Source organism: Arachis hypogaea, chromosome 3 (assembly GCF_003086295.3).
Source record: "Arachis hypogaea cultivar Tifrunner chromosome 3, arahy.Tifrunner.gnm2.J5K5, whole genome shotgun sequence".
NCBI lineage: Eukaryota > Viridiplantae > Streptophyta > Magnoliopsida > Fabales > Fabaceae > Arachis > Arachis hypogaea.
Genome location: NC_092038.1, coordinates 31204282 through 31230170, shown reverse-complemented (window position 1 = coordinate 31230170; position 25889 = coordinate 31204282). Strand labels below are relative to the sequence as shown.

The following is a 25889-nucleotide window of genomic DNA, read 5'->3' as shown; positions in this document are numbered from 1 at the left end:
GGTAAAAATAATTTTATAATTTTATTTCTTTACCCGGGCCAAAGTCTAGTTAGAATAACAACAAACATTTTGCACCTTGCAAAATTAAGAGAAGACTACATCCAAATAGCCTAACCTAATGGAAGCGTGAAGGAGTAATTCTGGTGTATAATCATTAAACAGTACTAGTGTGCCCTGTCATGAAAACATTAGTAATATTTGGTGGAAAAACAGAGACGAAAAGACTGAAACTAAGAAACAAAGACTAAGAGATAGAGATTGAAATAAATTTCAATATTCTGTTTGGTACAAAATGGGAAACAGAAATTAAAACAAGAATGAAATTCTAATTTAATTTGTACAAAGGGTAAAATTAAAATTAATTAATTGAAATGAAAGTATTTTAAATATAAAATGTTATTAAAGTTTCAACCTCCATCTCTAAAATATTGTCTCCTATGTCCCCACTTTTTGGAGGTACTAAAATACTGAAATTTTGAAAACAGCGACAAAAATTTTAGTATCAGTTTCTGAACTAACAAACACGATACTGAGTCAATCTTCCAATCTCTGTCTAAGTACCTCAAAACAAACCTACCTACAACTCTAAAAGTGTCTTCTATTCTATACGCATGCCAGTAGCAAATATAAATATATAATACATTTACAGTTTCCGTCTGAGGAAATAGTTATTCAGATAAAAACGTGTCAATTAGTAAACGAAAAACTGCCAATAAGGTTAATGAACTCAAAGATCATCGAAGTTAATTATGTTGTCATTGTACCAATGAATCTCTGAAGATTTGCTCCCAGAATCCACCTTCATATCGGAGTGAGAACCCCCCAAGGCGCTCTCTAATGACTCTGCAAGATTCATCCCCCACAACCCTAGCCTACATATTGTCTTGTAGGTCTGATAAGAGGTTACTCGCATGCCATCTGATACCAAATCCTTCAAGGCTCCATCAACTTCTTTACTATTCATTACATCAAGAAACTGTTTTGATAAACTAGGCTGCCAGAATACAACAATGGCACAACTCTTATCCACCAATTTAACATCGAATTCTCCCAAAAATATATCATGGGATGCATGGAGTAGACTCTTCAACATCCCTGCCGTCGTCCCAAATTTGAATCCCCATAGGAAAACCACATTGTCAATGCTAACTTTCCTAGTATTTTTGGCCCATATACTGATATCCTCATTAACTGGTGCCTCTTGGATATCGGCTGCTGCACATGGATGAAATACGTTGACGAAGTCTTCGAGCTCGGCTGCCATATGCTTATTGCTGGACTCATTAACATATGGGGAAACTTTCAATATAGAGCAAAGTTTCATAAATAAATAGCATAGCCTTAATGCATTAATTCCATGGCTCTTGCCTTCATTTGCTGTACCTATAAACGCAAAAATTAAAATGAAAGAAAATGAGGTACCACTTACCAGTCACTGATTAATATAGCCAGCTATATATAAAATAGAATAAAAGAAACACCAGAATTTCTTAAAGTTGAAAAATTGAGTATGCAATTTGTTAAGTACTAAACATGAATCTTTCTACAAGAATAGCATAACCTTTAAACCTTAGTGCTCAAAATCCGTAAATCTTGCCTTCACTCACTGTATCTGTATGAGCCCAAAAATGAAGAGATTGAAGGGGAGAGAGAAAATGAAGCTTAAAAATGGTTTTGGCCCCCTTTAAATAGTGAATATTGGCATTGGTTACTCTAAATTCGGTTTGGTTTCAAACCAAACTTAAAGGAAATCTACTTTGGTGCGATACACTATATCGTTTCCTCAAGTATAGCGGGGATACCACACTCAAGCTAGTTAAGGGGAGAGAAGAATTCTCCTTGAATATAACAGCAAGTGCATACTGCTTGATGCTGAGCTTTGGGCATCCCAATCTATCCAAGTCCTTATCATGATCCCCTGATGTTAGCACTTCCATTAACTGATGACAAAGATAGTGAAAATCCAAGTCACACATGCTAAGCCTACCTCCATAGTCCACATGGTATCCAAAGTGTTCTCCACTTCTCCCAACTCCACTCCCTCATAATATATTTTAAAAAATGCTAAAAGATAAAGGGCTTCTTCAAGGGTGGGTAAACATCCCCTAGGTTCCTCAAGCAATCAAGATAATTTCTTATGAATCCTTAAAACTCTGAATGTTCAACCATGAGATGAGCATGTTTCTCTCTAAGTGCCATAAAATGAAGCAGGTGCTCAAAACTATTGCAAGGTGCTCCATGGACTGTGATAATATAGACATTGCCTTCCCAATAACTACCAATGATAATGTCACTTACAACAGTCCATGAAAATTTTATGGTACTTCCGACAAGCATAGTAGGGTCTATTACCTCACTAATAGTGTCAGCCATGGTAAGCTTTGGATCCGGCCCAAGAAATTCAGCATTGACTTCAGAAGTATGGTGATTAATCCTTACTATTCTTGAATGTTATTGGGTTTATTGCATTCTTAGCGCATCATCTTCCCAAAAGCCCAATTAAGCCCAAACTTACAAGTAGCTTTTGATTACTATCTTGATAGTTGATACAAAGGAAAGAGACATTGGGAAAGACTTCAAAGCAATTTCAGTACCTCCAAAAAGAAAGGATGGGGCAGAAACACCTTACTGTCCCAATACAGGAATAAAACACAAAACTAGGGGGTTCAATGCCTCCCATATGCAAAGCTAACTCAATAAATCACACAGTCCCTTTTAAAGTCATCAAGTATAATGTTTGAACCTTCATATGCAAGACAAAGCAGTAGAAACAAAATTAATAGGACCACACTCAGATGAGTTCATGATTCTCCTCTAAGCCCACCAGGAGAACTTTCAGTTACCGGTGGAGTCCATCTTCTATTAGATTACGTTCTTAAAAGAGACAGAAAGTTTTGAATTCTCCAACTTGGAGAGGCATCAGATGGCATTGTTGGCTGCTAAATTCAAGCCAAATTTTTTAAGTTGAAATCAACGGCTGTGTCATCCTTGTTCTCCCCATTTGCATCACCAAATGAAGCTTAGGTGTAGCTTTCCTAGTAGCATGACCAATATAAAAAATTACAAGAAGCCAATGATGAGTCCCACCTGAAGTACCACCCTTTCTATCTCAGGGTATATAGATGAGAACTAGCAAGAATAAAATCTAGAAGATTTCATGTATGAAAGGTTTAGGATCTCTGCCAAAACAATCTTCAACAACTGAAAATTTCTATGGTTTTTTTCTTAACTCATTTACTCCTTAAAAGCCGCATTCCTCCTCTTTACAAGCATCGGTCTATTTCATTGAATCAAATAAATACTCAGCCATGAACCTCTTGTCTTCCTCAGTAAGTTGCTTACATACTTACCATGGGTGGAAGGGGTGACAAAACAAACACGGAAAACAACACTTAACCCTATGGCAATGCTATTGTCTTCCCCATAATCATGTTTCAATCAAAGAAGATGCAAAACATGGAGTAGGAAAATATATGCATCTTTAAAGGAGGAAAACCATTAAGAGATAATATGAATATATATCTTGACAAGCATGCAAGTTGCAAAGGAATGACCATATCACTTTCCATACTATTAATAAGATAAAATGGATAAAACCATCCAATAAGCATGCTTTTGTTGCTTGTGAGACTAAAATGTTATAGACTAACTGACCTTGGTCCGGAATTTTCACATCAACAGGTGCAAAGAAATGATTATTCAAGTAGGATATAGCACTAGGTATGTTGGCCACTTTTCTCTTGGTTCCAATTACCCTTATCAAATAATTTACGTCAAGTACTTCGGGGAAAACCGTGCACATGGAGCTCACAAATTCATCTACTTCAGGTGGAAGTGGCGCAATGAATTTTGAATGAATAAGTGTACAATCTACAAAAACAAATAAAAAGTTAATAAACTATAAAATGAAGTAGATAGACCTGGGAAGTACACTAGAATTAAAGTTGAGAAATTTCCATTTAAGAGATACACCATTAAGGCTATTGTGGGAGATAACAGGTTTCTGTGAAGCAGAAATCAAGTCGATCACCTCTCGAAAACCACGAATTTTCTTTGTCTCCTCCTCTTCAACATTTTGAAGCTCTCTCTGCATTGTAAAAACATTATTACTTAATGATGTGACCTTAACAAGGCAAAAAAATAGAGATGAATCATTTAATTACCTCCAAGAAATCCTTATCTTCTTTCGAATTTGCCAAAACAACACGTATAGCCTGGGTGGATCCACTCTTTGCAGGGATTATCAAAGGAAGAAGGTCATCTGAAATTTCTGCCAACATCTGCAAAAGATCCGAAGTACAAAAGAACAGAAAGAAAAGTATACGAGTCAGTTAAACAAGATTGTATTATTCAAGTTGGAATAATTAAGAATTTATTAGCCCATTATACCTCCACAATTAGCTGCACTTGACGTTCACTGCAAACATCTATAGTCAGGCAAGGTCTTGATCTTAATTGTTCACTGCCTCGGACAATATTCCTAAGAGAGTTTATAAGCTCTTCTGCATAAAATTAATGTTACAGAACAAAAGGACCTAACCAAAATCTTATTGTGAGAAGAATCTTGCAAAAGTTGCCATACCATCTTTGTTTCCACTTGTACCAGAGCTTTTACATGTCTTTCTCCAATGTTTAATCCGTGACTTAATCCTCTCAACAAAAACTGTATCAGCAACAGTAGAGATTGAAGAAGATTTCATCACACAAAAAGAAGGGAACGCAGTCCCACAACGAATTTTGGCCACTGACTCTTGTACCCGGGACAAGTATGATATGCCTGTCCCACAAAATAAAATGGATCATGGCTCATTAGTAAGTAAATAGAGCGGCATATCCTCAATTCACATAGCATAGCAAAGCATTGTTCATTCACATGTTCAATAGAGATTTTATACAATCTAGTATGGAGTTAATGGACTTTCTATCCATGGACTATTAAAACCAAAAGAGAAGGGGAAAAATGGTAAGAACCAGTATCATAAACACACAGAATCATAAACTGGTATTCCAGTGTAGAATCTCAGCTCTAAATCAGTAAACTGGATGTGATTACAAGGGTAGGATGCAGAAAGTAGAAAACAAAAGTTGAAAACACACTCTTGGGCAGTAAGGGGACCTTACCCTCCTTAGTCTAATATAACTAATATCACAGCCTTCCTTCCCCCGCCACATTCCCTCTGCTCTTTCTGTACTAGTTGGGTAACAACTCCTCTCTTGTCTCACCTTCCCTTCTATCACTCAGCTCTTCCTTTCTTTCTCTTCCTACCGTAACAAGCCATTCAAATTGCCAAACAGGAGAACGAAAATGCAAGAACTTCAATAGAACCTCACCATCATTTATGCATGCATTGAAATCAAAGCCTTGGCATGCCATAGATGCAAGGGACGAAGGCTGGCATGAAAAACTGTAAGACGGCATCCCCATTCTCAGCTCATCTCTGGGAAACAACAGGAAATTATACCTGCACCATACCCAAATACCAAAACTTCATCTCTTTATCCCATTTCAATCATTGTGAGCCATAAATTTAAAATTCAAAAAAAGAAAAAAAATTATCTGAATCAGACACACAATCTTAATCAAGTACAAATTCACAGTCACGCACAAATCACAACTCCCTGATCAAAATTCAACGCACAATCTTAATCAACTATATAATTTTTTCAGTGTTCTAATTTTGCGCTTATTCAATATATAACTCATTTTTTCAATCCTACTAAATGTTCTTCAAATACTACTACTATCAACGTTCTTCCTTGTAAGCTACTAACTTCGGTACTTTTCCATATTTCCTTAATTTAAAATTGGGCACTGATATGATTCAAAAAGGATACCAAAATAACATTTTTACTATTTAATTAATTAAAGAGAAAGAAGGCGGTTGCAAGCAAGTTACAGAAGGGAACTAACGGATGGGCGACGAGGGTGTTAGAGTCGGATATGGAAAAGGGGCAGACAGCGAACTGGAGGAGCTGGAAGTGATGGGCGGAGAGGCTGGCCTTGAGGTAGGCAGTTTCCACCGTGTCGAATGGGAGGAGGCGGTGCCAGGATGGCGGCGCGGGGGAGCCCGTCTTCTCCATGGATACGGCCACGAAGTCGGAATGCGCGATGTGGTCCTTAATCTCCTGTAGGGATTCAGGGAAGTTGGAGTTGTTGACCTGCTTCACTCTCCATCGTTTGGGGGACGCCCTCGTGCAAAGGGAACGCCTCTGCTGCAAGAATAGTAGCTGAAACAGTGAAACCATCACAATATTGTCGATGGGTCCTTCCACCTTCGGTTTGTATGTACCAGTAAGTTTGAACTTTGCCACCTTGAAATAAGGCTACAAGCCTTTTCTTATTAGTATCAAGCTGATCATAAATACAAAAATTCATTCTTTTCCATCTTTTGAAACAAATAAAAGTTAATAATTTTAATTTCAGTGAAAATTTTAATTTTCACATTTATTCTGTTTTATTTTGGTCTAATTTTTAATTTCATTTTCATAGTTATAATTTTAAAAATTAAAAAATTAAAAATATCTTTACAAAAATATTCACTCCTTTTTTAGTTAAAGACAAATTAGTAAAAGTTAAAATTAATAAGAATTCAATTCTATTAAAATTATGTATCATTTTAAATTATGAATTTAAATTATAAATAAAATTAAATTCTTTTTTAATAGAATTAAATTTTTTTTCTTAAAATTTTTTTTTTCAAACACACTCTTAGTTTAATTTTCAAGTTCAACATTATAAAAGGTCATTATTAATTTCATAGTTTTTAAGATAGCGTTTGAAAGAGAATTTGAGAATAAAAGGCAAAAACTGAAATAAGTTTTAATATTGTATTTGGTGTAAAGTGTATAAGATTAAATTTTGTCTCAATATCCTATTTGGTTTGAGAAAAAGTAGAGATTAAAATGTCCTTATTAATTAAAAATAGTAAATGGTCAAATTGATCATGCGATTTCCAATTTGGTCTCTGAAAATTTTTTTAATCAAATCAATCCCCTCAAATATTTCAGTTTAGTCATTTTAATCCTTCCGTCACTTTTCATATTGGCGGTGTTAACAGAGGCTGACGTGACACGTTAAGTTATATATCAGCACACTCATCTACATCCTAATTGGTAGTCAGCATGATATCTTTATGAAATTTGGTCAAATCAGTCCCTAGTCCCAAAATATTTAATCAACTAGAACAAAATCCTAACTCCAAAAACGATTTTCAGTTTCAGCAAAAGAACACCAATAAAAAATAGAATTTAACAACAGTACAATCCTAAAAAGATGTTCATTAACAGAAATGAAGATTCTTGATGGCCTAGAGAAGGGGGGTTGAATCTATGATCTTCTTTTAAACTTGATTAATTAATTCTCAAACCAGAAAATGAAACCTTGCTTCTGTTTATATTGCGAGATTGATTATGCAAGAGATAATTTTATTTTGTCTCAAAACACATGAAAACAGAATCAGAGCAGGAAAGAAGAAGATGACACAGTCATGTATCCTAGTTCAGCCCTTATGCAATGTAGTCTACATCTAGTCTCCACCACAACAGTGATGAAATTTTCACTATCTTTTTAAGTATTACATACACCAATTTCTAAGGATTCAACCTATTCCTATCACAGACAAACCAAACTTTTACCTAAATTTGACTTGTCTAGGTTCACTCCTTAAACTCTCAACACACCATGTGTCCACCCAACTTAGCAAGGGATACCTCACAGGTACATGATACAAAATAGAAATACAATAAAAAAGATAATACATAAATCTTGGCTTTTCTCTCTAAATACCTCTTTTTGCCTTTTCTCTCAATGATTTTTTCTTAATGCCTCACTTAAATGCATTTTACCACTAAATAGAAACAAAAAAAAGATACAACATACAAATTGAATATTCAATGATAAACCGTAAAAGAGATGATGTAGAACAGCTTTAAAGCTATAAGATGAACTAGATTCAACACTCTCATATGTAGCTCTCTATTTTGGTAGAATATTTTTTTTATGTAGGAATTCTGTCCAAAATATTGAGCAAGAACAGTAGAGAGGCTCTTAATGAAACTCAAACTTTGGTTCACCTCCTTAAACAAAACTGAAGTTGATTTTCCCTTTTGTATAGAATTCTATTTCCACTACTAGGATTTGCTTCCCAAAATCAGCTCATTGAATCTTGAACTAACTGAAGTCTCCTTTTATTTTTCTTTCACCACACTAAAAATCAGGGATTAGATATCAAAGTTAAGCACAGTAGAGAGGAGATGAGCAATAGCAATTTGCTTTCTTAATGAATTTTTCAAATCAAAACCCTTAATCTAGTACTTTGGCTCCAAGTTTTAATATTAGCCATTGATTCATAGCAGATTAAAGTGACCTCCACTTTTTTTATGTTACCCGAAATGGTTGGACAGAGAAAAAGGTGAAATCAACAAGTAATTAACTTGCATGTTTGTGGAAACATTTTATTTTTTTCTTCTGATTTAGCTTGACCTGAACATTATGCTTTCGGTTCCAATTTTGATTTGTCATAGCCACTAGAATTTTGCTTTTTTTTTTCTTTCTCTTTGGTGTTTAATGAGAAAATGATATTTTTTTTTGTGCTATATCCGAATCACCATAACACCACCATAAGCTAGATGCTATTCTTTTCATAAAGACAATGAGCTAGATTGAAAGCTTGGTCCAAGTAGCTAAGGTTCAGGTGCTTGGTTCCATTGTTTTGGGCTACACACTAACACTTGGGACTGTGACACTAAATGACACATCACAACACTTTTGGGCTATCAACCCATTTATAATTATATTTGTCATCACCAAAAATGTTATTATTGTTTACTAAACTCAACAAGAAAAAACTATTTTTCCTTCCACAAAATTAAATTCCATGAAGAAAATGTAAACACCAAAACCAAACAGCAAAACAAACACTAAACATAAACTATGAACAGAGAAATTGATAGCCAGTAAACTTCTTTAATATTCGGAAAAACAAAGGTCTTGACCAACTTTCATGAATCAACAAGGAGCAATACCCTAACCATATAAACGGTTTTCTGTTCCAACAAAAGCCACTAACAAAAAATAAATTTTATCAATGGCACAATCCTAACATGTTAAGTAACCAGAAAAAAACCTTAAACAACAATGAAAATGGCCGTCGGTACCACAAACGGTTTCCAATTCCAACAAAAACCACTAACAAGAAACACATTTTATCAATGGCACAATCTTAACAACAAGTTTAGTAACCAGAAAAAAACCTTAAACAACAATGAAAATGGTCGTCGGTCACGTTTTCAATCATTGCGCCAAAGCCACTCCTCAAAGGTAAACTCGCGAACACGCTGCGTCGGATACTTCAATCGGTGATGATGATGATGAAGGCTTCTTCATCTTCTCCTCAACGACGTCAAAAAGGAAGTGAGAGGTGAGGGTTTTGTGAGAGAAACAGAGAATCCGTGCCAAATGCTTCAAACGGCAACAATGATGAAAGCTTCTTCGAACAGAAGGTGAGAGGGAGAGTTTTGTTTGAGAAATAAGGACTACACTATTTCAATCACTACCTCTCACCCATCATTGCCATTCCGTGTGCGGAATGTGAATTGACCTTCATCGGAGAAGACGCACACAACACCTGCCAGTTAATTGCACGTCAAAATCTAACCTGGTTCGTCTTTCAGTGAGCATTGTTGCTGGGTTTAGAGAGTAACGAAGAACAGGAATTTTTTTACTGAGAGCGAAGAGAAGTGTGGTTGAAGAATGAAGAGTGATCCATATGACTTTGTTTTGATGAACCAGCTCTCCTTGACTTAAAAATGGCATCGTTTTATATGGTGAGGAGTAATTTAATGTGTCAGGTTAGCTTCTGTTAACGGCGAAAAAAGTGACGAAAAGATTAACGTGACTAACTTAAAATCTTTCGAGGATGGATTTCATGAAAAAATATTTCGAAAACCAAAATGAAGATCGTATGATCTTTTAAGGACCAATTTGATCATTTACTCTAATTAAAAAAATAAAGTCGTAAACTTCTCTCTCTCTCTCTCTCTCTCTCTCTCTCTCTCTCTCTCTCTCTCTCTCTCTCTCTCTCTCTCTCTCTCTCTCTCTCTCTCTAGCTTTGCCGTTACTGTCGCCTTCATCGTTTGTGAGCTTCGCTGTTCGTCGTCGCAGATGACGAAAAGCTCGTTGTTATTCTCTATTTCGTTTCTACTTTGTTGTTCTTCTCTGTTATTTTGTGTTGATTACTAAAGTTGTGTTTGTATTAGATCTGCTTTTTCTTGCTGATGTATTGATTCCTGAAGAGAGGGATGGTGGCAGCTAAAGAATATGGCGGCGACGATGATTCGAGGAGAAGAGGATGATGTTGTCCGAAAAAAATGTTATTAAAGTTTCAATATTTGTTCTAAAAAATTTCAGTTCTTGTGTTCCCATTTTTCTGGAGGTACTAAAAGGACTGAAATTTTGGGGACAGAAGTTGAAATTTTAGTTCTAATCTCTGGCCACCAAACACAATATTGAGTCTCAGTCTCAATACTCTTAAATGCTACCTAAATTCACTATCGTTATTATATATTCTTTGACTTTTTTATTTAGTCTTTACTTTAGTACGATGATAAATTTATACGTACCGATACGATAAAAATGTAGACAAATAAAAATACACTATATTATCCATGTCAGCATTTATTTTTTGTTAAATATATATTGTGTTTGTTTGGACGCCATTAAGTTGACAAAAAACTTTTTTTCATTTTTTAGCGTGTTTAGTAAATTTTTAGTAGTAAAAGTAAAAGTATTAGAAAAATAAAATACATCTTTTTTGAGAAGCTAAAATATACATATTTTTTCTTAAAAAAAAAGATATTTTTCACATAATAAATAAACAAAAAATATTTTTATATTATTATACCTAAATATAATTGATAAATAAAAAAATTGTATAAAATATCAAAAATAAAATTATTTTTATTTTTTCATAAGATCTTTTTAAAAAAATAACTCAAAAAAAATATTTTTTTTTATAAATTCATTCAAACAAGTCCATTATATTATTACTTTATTAAAATATTCTTCTAATTTAGTAAAAACAAAAAACGTCTTTTATTTAATTTAGAAGAAAACTTAAATATTATTTGTTTTATGTTGAAAAAAAATTATTCTTTTAGTTTAATTAAATTTTAAAATTTAACTAACTTTAATTTTATATTTTAAATTTTAAATAATTTAAAAAATAAAATAAAAACACATGAAAAACATAAAAAGAAAAGTTGTTCTTCATCTTCTCTAAATTTTCAAGTGTTCGACATCATTAGACTCCTCTCACCTCTCCCTTCTCTCTAGTAAAGAAGAAGAAGAATCCATCTCCTATTTCTTGTGGCATTTGAACACCTGATTTTTAGGCCACCGTCTCGTGATCATCACTGCAAAAGGCAAGGTATACTTTTTGCACCCTCAGCTATCTTTTCACCATAATCTGTTCTCACTCTCACCATTTCTTTGATTTTGGCTTTGGTTTCATAATTATTGATTTTATGATATGTTCTCGTTTATCCGAAGCCATTGAAATGAAAGAGAAGTGAGTAGTGAAGGCAAGGTATACTTTTCGCACTTTCTCCCTTTCATGATTTGCATCGAAGCCATGAGATCAATAACTAAGCTCTGAACTCTTAGTCAACCTTTGAGCTATTTCGTCTCACTCCCTTATGTTCTTCATCTTTCTTCCAATGCTTACAATTCTTCAAATCACTCACCTTTATTGTCTCGCGCAGTAACCCAACGATCTGATATCGACATCTACCGTGCACTTTTTGATGAAATTTGGGGCTGGCTTTGTGGTCCAAGACAATTCCTCATCTGAGTTTTTGTTTTAGGAGGAAGCTAATGGGAGAAATTGGATTTTGAAGTGGAACATGATTACACCAAAGATGTTTCTGGAAATGCCACAGCGAGTATATTGCTTGACAAAGGCAAGAGCCTAAATTGTCACGGCCTTGGACACACTCCAACGCTACCGTGCCGGCACTCGGACTTACTCAACCTCTTGAGCTAAGACCAAGTCACCCTAACCCTCAATATTTAGCAAGAAAGCTAAGAATACAAGAGAACACAAGAGAAAGGAAGTTTTGGTGGAAGAACACTTTATTGCTCAAGTGTTTGTTACAAATGATTCACACACACCTTACACTAACTCTCACCTCCTATTTATAGCCATCCACATTCTCAATGGATGGTTAGGATTAAATCTAATCAATGGTCTAGATTAATCATCTAAAACCTTCTTTATAAATATCTATCCTACCACTACTTTCTAAATACTTCTAGATTGTTCCATACAACTCTTCATACTTTTATATCAATCCACACTCTTCTAGAATATTCTATGATCTTCTAGAGTCTTCTAGAACCTTCTAGGGTATTCCAGGAACTTCTAGGACATTCTAGAACGTTCCAGAACCATCTAGAGTATTCTCAAACACTCTAGAAAACTATACAAACACTGTTAAATTTAACCTTCTAAAATTTACCGTGACATTCTCCCCCACCTAATGCGCAGACGTCCTCATCGCGTTCTGTTCATGATAGCACTGTAGGTGTTCTTGAAATTGCCACAGATCTTCACGAGCTTCCCAGCTTGCTTCGGTTATCGGGAGTCCTTTCCACTTGATCAAGTATTGGATACTTGGTGGTACTCCTCTTCGTCGCACGACGCGATTAGCTAAGATCTCTTCGATTTCTTTATCAAAGGATCTAATTACCACAGGCGGAGCATGACTCGAATCACCTCTACTCGGTTCATCTTGGTCTTCGTGATATGGTTTAAGCATACTCACGTGGAAGATCGGGTGGATCTTCATAGAGGGAGGGAGTTGTACTTTGTAAGCAACCTCCCCAACACGTCCAATGATCTCAAATGGTCCTTCGTATTTGTGGATTAAACCCTTATGAACCTTGCGAAAGGCTTTGAATTGTTGTGGCAGAAGCTTAATCATTACCTTATCTCCCACTTGATAGCTTGCATGCCTCCTCTTCTTATCTGCCCATTTCTTCATCCTCTTGGCAGCTTTGTCGAGGTAAGAATGAGTGACATCTGCTTGTTCTTCCCATGACTTAATCATATGATAAGCTCTAGGGCTCTTCCCTGAGTAAGAGGAAGAAAGAGAGTGAGGTGTAAGCGGCTGTTGTCCAGTCACAATCTCGAATGGGCTCTTTCCTGTAGACCCACTCCTTTGCAGATTGTATGAAAATTGAGCAATGTCTAGGAGTTTTGTCCAATCCTTCTGATTAGCGCTTACAAAATGCCTCAAGTAACACTCAAGTAAAGCATTCACTCTCTCAGTCTGCCCATCGGTTTGAGGATGGAAGCTTGTTGAGAAATGAAGCTCCGACCCAAGGAGTTTGAACAGCTCTGTCCATAGTCATCCTGTGAAGCATGGATCTCGATCACTAATGATGCTCTTAGGCAATCCCCAGTACTTCACCACATTCTTGAAGAATAGTCGTGCTGCTTCCTCTGCAGTGCAGTCAGTAGGGGCAGGTATAAAGGTAGCATACTTCGAAAATCGATCCACTACCACGAGAATAGATCCAAACCCCTCGGACTTCGGTAAGGCAGAGATGAAATCTAGAGAGACACTTTTCCACGGTCGTTCTGATGGAGGCAGAGGTTCCAACAACCCGCTTGGTGTCTTGTTTTCAATCTTATCTTGTTGGCACACAAGACAAGTCTTCACATAGCTCTCCACTTCATCTCTCATTTGAGGCCAATAATAAGAAGATTCAATGAGTGCTAAGGTCCTTTGCTGACCTTAGTGACCAGCCCACTTGGTGTCGTGGCATTCTCTTACCAACTTCCTTCTCAGATTTTCCCATTTAGGAACGTATAGTCTTCTCCCTTTTGTGTAGAGAAGGTCGTTTTCTAACCAAAATCTTTTGGTCTTACCTTCTCTAGCCAACTCCACCAACTTCTTGGCTAATGGATCGTGATGTAACCCTTCCTTGATGGTATGCACAATATCACCTTCAACCGTAGAAATGGCCGCCATCCTGTATGGTTTTGAGATAGGCGGTTTCGCTCCTAACTCCAATTCAATGTTGTCATCCATCTTTCTTCTAGGTGGTAACTGCTTTGGCAACTCGAAAGGTATCACATCCTTATTTTCTTCAAGGACTTCCTTGATTTTGGGAGGAACGTCTTCTCTTTCAGATGTTGACTCCTCTTGTAATAGAGCCAAATATGTAGTCTCTCCCTTCTTGAACCCTTTCTTGAGTTGCATGGCAGATAGTATCGGTGGTCCGCCAACTCTAGAGACTGTAGGGACCATGCATGGAGACCCTTTCTCCATGACGCATACTACGTCGTAGTATGGCATAGGTATTATATTTGCTTTCCTTTGCAAATCGAGTCCGATGACTATTTTAAAATCGTCCATGGGTGCTACTGAGAAATCCACAAGGCCCTTCCAAGAACCAAGAGTCATCTCAACCCCTTTTGCTACTCCCTTAAGGGGTTCACCCTTGGTATTCACGGGTTTGAACCAGCCATTCTTTTCGGTGATCTTCAACCCAAGCCTCTTTGCTTCATCAGGCGTGATGAAGTTGTGTGTAGCACCAGTGTCGATCATAGCCATGACGGGTTTTTCATTGATAAAGGCTTTGACATACATCAAGCCTTTCTTTTCTGCAGTGCTTGCCTCTTTGGCCTTCACAGAATTTATGTGTTGGATAGATCCAACACACTCAGTTACTTGAGTTTGAGCTTCTCGTTCCTCAGCGATAGATGCCAAAGTCCCTAGCTTGGGACAATCCTTCATTTGGTGTGGTCCCTTGCACACGAAGCATCCTTCTTTGGGCACGAAAGCCTTCTTCTTTTCTTCGTACTCTTTCTTTGAAGAGTATTTTCCTTCCTTCTTGGTTGAGAAACTCTTCCCCTTGTCTCCCCCACCTTTAGCAAAACTAGGCTTGGAGGAAGACTTGGATTTAGAGTCTCCCCTATGATACTCAGTGAGTGATTCGGCCACCACAATGGCCTCATCGACATCCTTAACATTCCTTCTTTGTAGTTCTTGCTTTGCCCAAGGTTGGAGTCCATCAATGAAGAAGAACAATGCATCCTCTGATGCTAAGTTGGGGATTTGAAGCGTGAGAGTAGTAAACTCCTTTACGTAGTCGCTAATCGTACTCTTGTGCTTCAACTCCCTCAACTTCTTCCTTGCTTCATAAACCACATTCTCAGGGAAGAATTGTCTTTTCAGTTCCCTTTTGAAATCTTCCCATGTGGCTATGTTGCAAGTACCCTTTTCCATATCTACGCACTTTCTCCTCCACCACAAAGTAGCATTATCAGAAAGGTAGAGAGCTGCAGTGCGTACCTTTATTGCTTCTTCGACCACCCCTTGGCCTTCGAAGTACCTCTCCATTTGCCATAGGAAGTTCTCCACCTCGCGAGCGTCCCTTACGCCCTTGAACTCCTTTGGCTTGGGAAGATCAATCTTTGTTGTCTCCCTTATAATGGTTGGTCGAGATTTCGCCTCCTCGAACCAAATTCGAACTTCCTCAAATAGCTTTAAGGAATTCTCAAGCTTCTCTTCAATTTGGAGCATACTTTCTTTGAAAGCATCTAATTCTCCCAACACGTGAGCCTCGAGGGTTTCCTTGTCATGTTCTATCCTTTGGAAGCGCTCATCCATAGAGGATAGAACATTTTCTAACATAGAAACTCTTTCTTCTAAGAAGTTAGAGTCCTTACCTCTAGGCTCACTTGAAGAACGGATCTTCTTACCTCCCCATTGAGAAGGAATAGCATCCCTTCCCCTTTGAGACTCAACATGCTCCATGGTGATATTAGAAGCCATTCTCACAAACCACTTGTGCTCCCTCTCGAACCTTGCTCGGATACCAAATTGTCACGGCCTTGGACACACTCCAACGCTACCGTGCCGGCACTCGGACTTACTCAACCTCTTGAGCTAAGACCAAGTCACCCTAACCCTCAATACTTAGCAAGAAAGCTAAGAATACAAGAGAACACAAGAGAAAGGAAGCTTTGGTGGAAGAACACTTTATTGCTCAAGTGTTTGTTACAAATGATTCACACACACCTTACACTAACTCTCACCTCCTATTTATAGCCATCCACATTCTCAATGGATGGTTAGGATTAAATCTAATCAATGGTCTAGATTAATCATCTAGAACCTTCTTTATAAATATCTATCCTACCACTACTTTCTAAATACTTCTAGATTATTCCATACAACTCTTCATACTTTTATATCAATCCACACTCTTCTAGAGTATTCTATGATCTTCTAGAGTCTTCTAGAACCTTCTAGGGTATTCCAGGAACTTCTAGGACATTCTAGAACATTCCAGAACCATCTAGAGTATTCTCAAACACTCTAGAAAATTATACAAACACTGTTAAATTTAACCTTCTAAAATTTACCGTGACACTAGGGTGTCTTAGGTTCCAGGATTAGTTTTTATTATTAAAAATATTATTTTTAGGAATATAATATCTAGGAATGAAATTATTTGGTATATAAAATTTTTATATTTAATTATAAAATTTAATGGTTTAAAATATTATGCAATAATTTTAGGAATGAATAAATTTTTGTTTGGTTAAATCTAATTTTTTTGATAATATTATGTAATATGCCAAAATTACTCTTATTCATTCAAATTAAAAAATTAATAATAAACTTAATAAATACATAAAATAATTTACATATAAATATATTTCGAGATAAATTTAATATAATCAATCATCTTTAGATAAAAATATTTATTTTTATTTCCAAAAATACCTCTAATATCAAAATTTTTTTATTTTTCTAAAAGTTAAATATAAAACTAATTGAATATTATTATTTTTTTCATTTTTTTAATTTACAAAAAATATATCTAATAATAAATTTGCTAGAACATTATCATAATTAAATTATTCCTAATAACAAATATCTTTAATTAAAAATACTCCTAATAACAAATATGTTTAATTAAAATTATTATCGATTTTAATTTGTTTAGTTTATTAAAATAACTCTAATAACAAATATCTTTAATTAAAATTAACATTATCACAATTAAATTTACTAAAATATCCCTAATAACAAATATCACAATTAAATTAATTAAAATTAGCACAAATACTTATCTAAATTTCAAAAAATTCCGTAATTCATAATTCGTCTCATAATTCATAATTGAACTTATACAAAACAAATTTTAACATTTTTAAGCATATATGTTTTTTTTTTATCAAAGATAAAGAGACTCGAACTCATAACTTCTTAGGTAAGTATAGAGAACTATGCCATTTGAGATATCACTCGTTAGCAAGCATATATGTATTAAAAAGTTAAAAACCGATAAGCTAATATAATCCATAAAATTTGAAAGTAAGATTAAATCAATTTATTCAGAAATGGCAAAAATTTTTTCGGTTGAAGTTGGAACACCATGTCGTCGATCAAACTATTATCCCTTACAATGCTAAGGACAACCTTCATTTTGCCATTAGCTTCATTCGGTGCTCAACTCCCTTTTTCTCATACTTAAAATAAGAAACCATATCAATTAGAATTGTTGTGTGTTCTTGATAAGAACTTTTCATATCTCTAATTGATTATGCTACTATGTCAAGCACTTCCTCACTTTTGCTCCCTTTTTTTCTTTTATTCTTCTTTCTGGTAGATAAAAAACTAGGCATAGCAGAAGCATCAAGAGCAGCAGAAACACCAGGAGTTGGAAGCTCCTAAAATATAATAAACAATTCAATAAAAGACTATCTATTTAATAGTAGGAGAATCTATTTAATAACTATTGTAAAAGAATCAACATATATAATAACACAAAGACAAGCTTCTACTATGATGTTACATATACAAATTTCTACATTTGTATGTGAATCTTGATGATGCTACATTCACAAATATCGATTGTATATATATCAAACAAGCAAACAGAGCAATAGTAATAACATAGAGAGAAAATCACTCTAAAATTCAAGAAAATACACAACAACAGGGTCAACAATAAATAAATTTATGTACATGAATTAGAGTCAATTGCTTATGTATTTGAGAATCAGCTTCATACTCCATTTCAGTCTCTTCCAAATTTACTTGGGTGTTTTCATTCACCTGCCGATCACTTAAGGTTGCTTCGCGCTCAACCTCCATAGTAGCAACTGTTTGAGTTACATTTTCTGCATTATCTCCTTGAGCCCTATTTCTACCAAATACTATTTTCAACTCTTCAAAATGTGAAAATGGTATTAGAGGCCATTAGCATTAGGATGGGAATGAAATTAAAAGAAAAATAACTAAGCAATAAATATTAAAAAACTAAAATAAATAAATTTGTATTAAGAAAGTTGATTAAAATTTACACTTTTTCATTCATCAAAAATTTGTTGCTCCACTACAATTACTTTATCTTTGTCATTCCAACCAAATCTACTCTCAGCTATGTCCACCATCTCAACTATTACAAAGTATTATCTCTTTAGTAATTTTACTTTTAATTCAATGTATGGATTAGTCTAAACATAAGATAACAATTCAAAGTTACCACAATTCAATAAACATATAGCAAGTAAGATATGACATAACCTTTCTCCAATAATTTTGTCTTCCCACATAAATGGGATATGAAATTGAAACAAAACATACATAATAACAATTAAACCTCATCTCCCTGGTTCGGTGAGTTATACTTATAACAATGCCATAGATTCCCACCATAAATTATGTACATTCAAACTATCAAAATTAAAATTTTTAGCTGCGGTCAGAGAGATTAAATTGGATAATTTATCTCTACAGCAATAGGGTATAATTATGTGACCATCTAAAATGAATTTAATCTATGTAGAGGATAAACAAAATTATATATAGTAGGTAAGAAAAATGTACCTTAAGATTACATCTAGGGATTTTTTCATGAAGCATTCTTTTCAAATGTTTTCCATAACCGAATTTAAACGTGTCATTGTCATACTTTTAAAAAGTAGTTACAAACTCTATCAAACACTCAACTAGTTTTGCATCTTCGTATGACGTCGTCCGTTAACGCTTAGTTTGCTTTGAATTAAGTTAAAAATTCTTTTTCATTTTCTATAGATTAATAAGTAGAAAATTACACAAATAAGACAATTTTTATAAGTACATTAATAAACCGATAACAAGATATTCAACAATTTGTTGCCGAACATGGCAACAATAATATATATATAAAAACAATGGCTCTCCCTTCAATTTTGGAGAACAGCTTAGAGAATTCTAACACATACACTGTATACTTTTAATACTTTTGGTTCTTATAACAAGTACAAAAACAGGCCAAACCAACGAGAATAACTCAATAGTATAAGAATTGAGTGTAACACAACACACAAAAAATGATGTCAAAGTTAAATATTAAATACCAATGAGACCACTTGATTTGCTATGTAACTTCATAAGAATGTAACAGAAGAGTGAAATACAAATTAGGCTTTTTTATTTAAATAAAATAATAGAAGATTAAATTTACGTGAATTCCCTAAATAAAATTTTAAAATGTGAATCCCCTAAATTATATAATATATAAATTGTCTCAGGGTGATGTGAGTTAGATAATGCATGAAATATGTTATTCTACGACGATTTATGCATAAAATTTATTGGATAAATGCACATAAATTGTCCCAGGCCAATGTATTTTTTAAGTTGTATGTAAATCGTTCTACCTTAGCATGAGTTACGTTTTTTTCACCTAAAGCCTATAACCCTAGCACAATTTACGTGTAAATACACAACCTCAGCACCCAAGTACGATTTACGGGCAAATCCAAAATTAATAGATATATTTAGACATAATTTTAATTTGTACTTAAATATTTTTAGGTTAAATATTAAATTTTTAAGAGAATTTAAATGTTTTAAAATAAAAAAATTATTAAAATGATCAAATAAAAATTAACATCATTAAATTTGTAATTTTTATAATATATATATTTTATTATTTTATTTTTAAAAATTAATTTTTTATTATTTTATCAATTTATTCAATTTAAAAGATTTTAATATAAGATTAAATATTAGAATAATTCTAAAACCGAATTAATAATAGATTCTTTATCTAAATGACAGAGAATTGGATAACATATTTTATATCGAGAGAATAACACTGATTTGACAAAATAGCAATCAATAATTATATATTTAGAGGATACAAGTAACACCAGCATAAAAATAAAGTGAAATAATTAACATACATAGCAAATGTAGAATTTAACAAAAAAAAACAATTGTGTGAATACTTGTAAAACATTTATTGTATGAATACTTGTAGATATAGATCAAATTCATTTCAATATCCTATTAAAACTAAAACTGAATTTATCTCAATTTTAAAACCTAATTCAAAAAATAAAAATATTTTTATATTCATAAATTATTAAGACATATAACAAAAAAAATATAGCTATCTGAACATAATATAAACAAATTTTGGACTTATAACAAATTTTGGATATAACTATCTAATACTTGATTAAAATTTTTAAATTGAATAAATGGATAAAATAATAAAATAAAAATTTAACTTTTAAAAATAAAATAATAAAAAATATATTTTATAAAATTACAAATTTAATAATGTTAATTTTTATTTTATCATTTTAATAATTTTCTTATTTTAAAACATTTAAATTCTTTAATTTTTTTAGATATTGTCTTTTGAAATAAAAATAGAGTTATTCATACACAATAATTTAGTCTTTTAAATGAAATTTTTTTTATTTATTTTAGAAGATAAATCTTTATTGTAGCAAAATCATTTTTTATATTCATTTTTTTAACTAATTAAAGTTTTCACTTCCTAAATTTATTGAAAAATTAATATTCATCCTAGAAATATTTAAGTATAAATTAAAATTATGTCTAAATATATCTATTAATTTTGAATTTGTACGTAAATCGTGTTTAGGTGCCGAGATTGTGTATTTGCACGTAAATCGTGGTAGGGCTGTGGGATTTAGGTGAAAAACCGTAACTCATGCTAAGGTGGGACTATTTACATACAACTTGAAAAACACATTGGCCTAGAACGATTTATGTGGATTTGTCCAATAAATTTTATGCATAAATCGTCCTAGGATAAAATGTTTAATGCATTATCTAACTCACATCACCCTGAGACGATTTATATATTATATAGTTTAGGGAATTCACATTTTAAAATTTCATTCAGGAGATTCACGTAAATTGGATCTTCTATTATTTTATTTAAATAAAAAAATTTACAAATTATACAAATTATACAGTGTCCAAAGGCTTCCAAGCTCCATTCAATTCATAATGATCACCTTCAAAGTAAGCAAGAATAATTTGAAAAGAATAGAAGGGGGACACCACTTACCATTCTTTCAAATCAATTACTTTGATAGCAACTTCTTTGTTAAGTTCTCTACTACAAGAAAATAGAACATTTGTAACAAAAATTCTGTAATAAATTTAAAATTATTATAAAAATTAATTTTTTGTAACAAAAATGAGTGATTGTTAGATAATAATAATATTTTGTTACAAAATATTTTGATATTTGTAATGATTTGATTTTTTTGTTACAAATTATATTAGCTTTTGTAATGAATTGGTATTTTGTTGCAAAATTTTATAATATTTTGTAATAAAAAATGAAGTTGTTGCAAAAGTTTAAAATATTTTGTAACAAAATATTCATTTGTTTCAAAACTCCAATTATTTTACAACAAAAAATTAATTTGTCACAAAATTCAATATTATTTGTAACAAGTTATTTGTTTGTCACAAAATATAAGAATTTTTGTAACTAAAAAAAATTATTTTAAAATATTAAAATCTTCAAAATAATTTTATTTTGTTTCAAAAATTTAATTTTTTAAAATATTATTTGTATTAATATAATTATTTTTATAAAAAATTAAAGATTAAATGATTAATTTTTTAAAAATGGTATATATTATTTTATATTTTTTATAAAATTAATATATAATTTATACTAATAATCAAGTCTTAAATGTTGACTAGAAATTAATATATAATTTTATATTTTTAAATAATTATTTACCAAAAAATAATTAAGTCAAAGTGATGAGATTTTGAATTTAAAATTAATTAGAACTCATATAATTTTTATAAATATTTGGATATTTTCTTATTTAAAATTTAAAATTTTAGTAACGAATTTTGGTTTTTGTATCAAAAAGATTTGTTACAAAATATTACTTTAAATTGTAACAGTTTCATTTTTTGTTATAAAATTTTTTTGTAATGGGACATACTACAACGACCTTTTTTTGTTATAAATTCCTTTTGTTTCAAAATTCTAATTTTTTGTAACAATTTTTTTGTTACAAATATTACTTTTTCTTATTGTGTCTGTCAAACCTGGAAACAAGTAGTAAAGCCAAGTAAAAACAACTTATTGTCCATAACATTGGTCTTGTTAATGAAACATGCAAGAATAACAAAAAAACTAGTTCTTTAAACCAAGTCTTACATAATCTTTTATTGTATGTTAATTATCCCATTGGAAAAAGACAACAAATACAACTAATATTTTGAATATTCAACTTGAGTTTAAAATTTTCCCCCTCTTTAAGAATTCTATAAACAATATCCACAAACTAATTATTTCAATAATTAATGAGAAAAAGGAGGAAAGTAACATATGCAAAAGGCTCTGGAGTTTGATTAAGTAACTTTAATATAATTTTATAATGCAGAACCAAAAACAAGATAAAACTAAAGCAGTTTTTATTGTCTTTATTTATATATACATACGTAAGATGCTAGCATATATTCAGAATTTATGCTCAAACACTTCATTTGTATCTAACATAACCACATATTCAATTCAGTATCACAAACCAATCAACAATAAGATAATAGCAATCAATCAACTATTTGACAAAATTTTTCAAATTTAGTGCAAATCCACGTGTCAATAAATTATAGCTCAAATAGAGTTCAAGAAAAAAAATAAATAATAAATAAAACATAAAAATCCAAATATAAATAATGTCAAAACTACAAGTTCTAGCAGAAAGTCATATAGTGCTAACAATTTAAAATCTTTACCTGAAGAAGAAGATTCTATACTTGAAAAAGATGAAAAAGATTGTAGAAGACAAATTAAACTCTCTTTGATGGTTATTACTGAGACGCGAGTAGGGAGAAAGGCGAGGGAGACAACATGAACAAGAAGCACAACTCGAGCAGACGCGGAGGCAAGACATAATCCTTGAGAATTAATCAAATTCAGGGACAAGGGCCAATTGAATAGTTCAAAAATCTACCAAAAAAATCTAGATCACCAAAAACGCTCTCCACATATGAGTTGAAAGGGTTACTGTGGATGGCGACCATGACCTAATGTTCATGTTGGGATCAGCTTGGACCATTGTTGACGGCGAGTTTTTAACCGTTGATTTGCGAGTAAGTTACCCCTGTTGTTTCGGCGGAGAATTCCAGCTGTCAATCGTCTTGTGGTTTGGGCGCATTCGATAGAATAGAAAATTCAACCACTTTGCCTCGTTCTAGGTCCGCAACATTCACCGCCGTGTGGGTGGTTGATGATGTTAAAGTCGCCTTCGATCTGCGGTTGTCGATCATCTTGTAGTTTGGGCATATTCGGTATAACAGCATATTCAGGCACTCAGCCTCATTCCAGGGCTGCAACATTCGCCACCGTGTGGGTGGCTATTGACGTCAAAGTCACCTTTGATCTGCGATAAGTGTAACCTTTGATTTGATTTATTCTTTCCATTTCATTAGTTTCTTTATGATTGACGATGAATCTGCATGTTGCTAACTTAAATGCCTAACTAAATCCTAAGGATGGATCTGGGAAGAACATTTACACTAACTTTGTGACCTGCATAGTGTTTTTATATTGTAGGTAGTAATTAGTTTATTGCAGCAAACAAGTTCATCATCTTTATTCTTAGCCATTATGCTGCAGAGTGGTTATGTGTTGTTGCTAGTAATTAATTTAATTAAGTGGACGATTTTATTATCTTTCTTGTTAGCCATTATAGTGCATAGTATTTGTGTGTTGTTGCTAGTAATTAATTTAATTCATCGCACCATTTTATCATCTTCCTTCTTAACTATTATGCTGCATACTATTTTTGTGTTGTTCGTAGTAATTAATTTAATTCAGCGCATGATCTGTCCTGTTAGGCATTTTGCCAATCGGATATCTTGTCCCTGATGTTCGTTATAAATAGTTAGCCTTTTCAGAATGAGAGCTTCTTTACATTTAATTATTGTGCTGTATTGTGTATTGGTTGCAATCATGGAATTTTGTAGTGCTTAATTCGTTCCTGGTTTATATGGGACACAGTGCTTCCGATTTGAGATGGAAAGCCATGGAGAAAGAAGTTCTAATTTCTCCATCCAACGAATTGACGGATGGAGCACGAACTCAGCAGATGGTGACAAAGGAAGCACTGCATGGTCACCAGAGACAGAGGGGAAGGTCGATCGGCAGCAGGGGACAGGGAAGATGGTTCAGTGGCTGGTGATTAGGGGTCCATGCTAGTATCAGCAAAAATACATGTTCTGGCTGACAATCCATATGGTGATGAAGAATCAGGATCAATGATTTTAACTACCGCCACATTGGAACTAGCTAACTACAATAGTGTGGAAGAGACGTACAGAGCATATGTGGCTTTTGCGAAGGCAACTGAATTCATTGTAAGAAAGGGTGATTCTGTGAAAGATGAGGAAGGGAATAACATGCGGAAGTTCGTTTATTGCAATCGACAAGGTATGCATGAAAAGAAGCATTATGAGAGGGTTGATAGGAAGATGGCTCATAAACTAGATACTAGAACCAATTGCTATGCCAAGTATGTTATATACTTGGACAGCAGTTTTGGGAAGTGGAAGACGAAGACATTTATTGTGGATCATAATCATAATTTGGCCCCACCGAATTTCACCAAATAATGGCACCACACTGAAAGCTGACAGATAGAGACAAAGCTTACATACATAGCATGCATGAGGCTGGGTTTCAGACAACTCATATCATGGGGTTCTTTGCTCACTTGTGTGGTGCATATTGGAATGTGAACTTTATCAAGAAGGATTTGTATAACTATATGGATGATGTTTGGTAATCTCACATTGTCGAAGGGGACGCTACAACAACGATTAGTTATTTAAAGGGCAATACTGAGATGGATCCATTGGCGGATGTAAAATATTCGTACTGTGCCGAGAAGCATCTAGGTAATCTTTTTTGGTCAGACGACCACATAAAATATGATTATGAGTGCTTCGGAGATGTGTTGCCATTTGATTTCACTTATAGGAAGAATTTATACAACAGACCTCTAGTTGTACTTGTTGGTACTAACCACCATACACAGACTATTATGTTTGATTTTGGTTTGCTAGAGGATGAAAAGATTCTGTCATATAAATAGTTGTTGAGCTGTTTTTTTAAGGTTATGCAGAATAAGGAGCTGAAAGTAGTTGTCACGGATGGTGATGAGTCTATGAAGGAGGCAATTTGGAGTGAGTTCCCTAATGCAATCCATCGACTCTGTTGTTGGCACCTTGCTCAAAATGCACTTAAAAAAATAAAGGATAGTGATTTTTGTGCCGCGTTCAAGACAGTTGTGTATGACCATTTTGATATTAAGGATTTTGAAGATTACTAGGCGGAGGTGGTACGTAGCTAGATTGCAAACACATACGAGAAAAAGGAGCAGTGGGTGCATGCTTACTTGTGCAATATGTCTTGTCCGGGTTTGTGAACAACATCCAGATGTGGGGGCATCGATCCATCGCTGAAGAAATTTATAAAATCTGAAAACTGCCTGCTTGTGCTGGTGGAAAACCTGGACCGT

The 25889-nt window shown here is 33.5% G+C and overlaps 1 protein-coding gene across 2 annotated transcripts; it reads right to left on the bottom strand.

Moving 5' to 3' along the window:
* Positions 1–473: 473 nt before the first annotated feature.
* LOC112790134 (poly(A)-specific ribonuclease PARN-like) lies at positions 474–6332 on the bottom strand. 2 transcript variants are annotated; one of them, XM_025832381.3, is made up of 8 exons: positions 5912–6332; positions 5332–5462; positions 4583–4777; positions 4390–4502; positions 4164–4280; positions 3973–4087; positions 3655–3870; positions 474–1383 (listed from the first exon to the last, which is right to left on the bottom strand). In XM_025832381.3, the coding sequence occupies exons 1-8, from the start codon at positions 6244–6246 to the stop codon at positions 728–730; spliced, it is 1878 nt and encodes a 625-aa protein (XP_025688166.1). In that variant the 5' UTR covers positions 6247–6332; the 3' UTR covers positions 474–727. The 2 variants fall into 2 exon arrangements, with proteins under 2 accessions (XP_025688166.1, XP_072088807.1); XM_072232706.1 differs by having other exon boundaries at positions 4390–4499.
* Positions 6333–25889: the final 19557 nt, after the last annotated feature.

Coding starts and splice junctions, on each gene's coding strand:
- LOC112790134 (XM_025832381.3), bottom strand. CDS start 6,246: ATGGTTTCACTGTTTCAGCTACTATTCTTGCAGCAGAGGCGTTCCCTT. Junction 4,778..5,331: donor CAATGCATGCATAAATGATG/GTGAGGTTCTAT, acceptor TTTGTGGGACAG/GCATATCATACTTGTCCCGG. Junction 1,384..3,654: donor TGTGAAAATTCCGGACCAAG/GTCAGTTAGTCT, acceptor TTGCGTTTATAG/GTACAGCAAATGAAGGCAAG.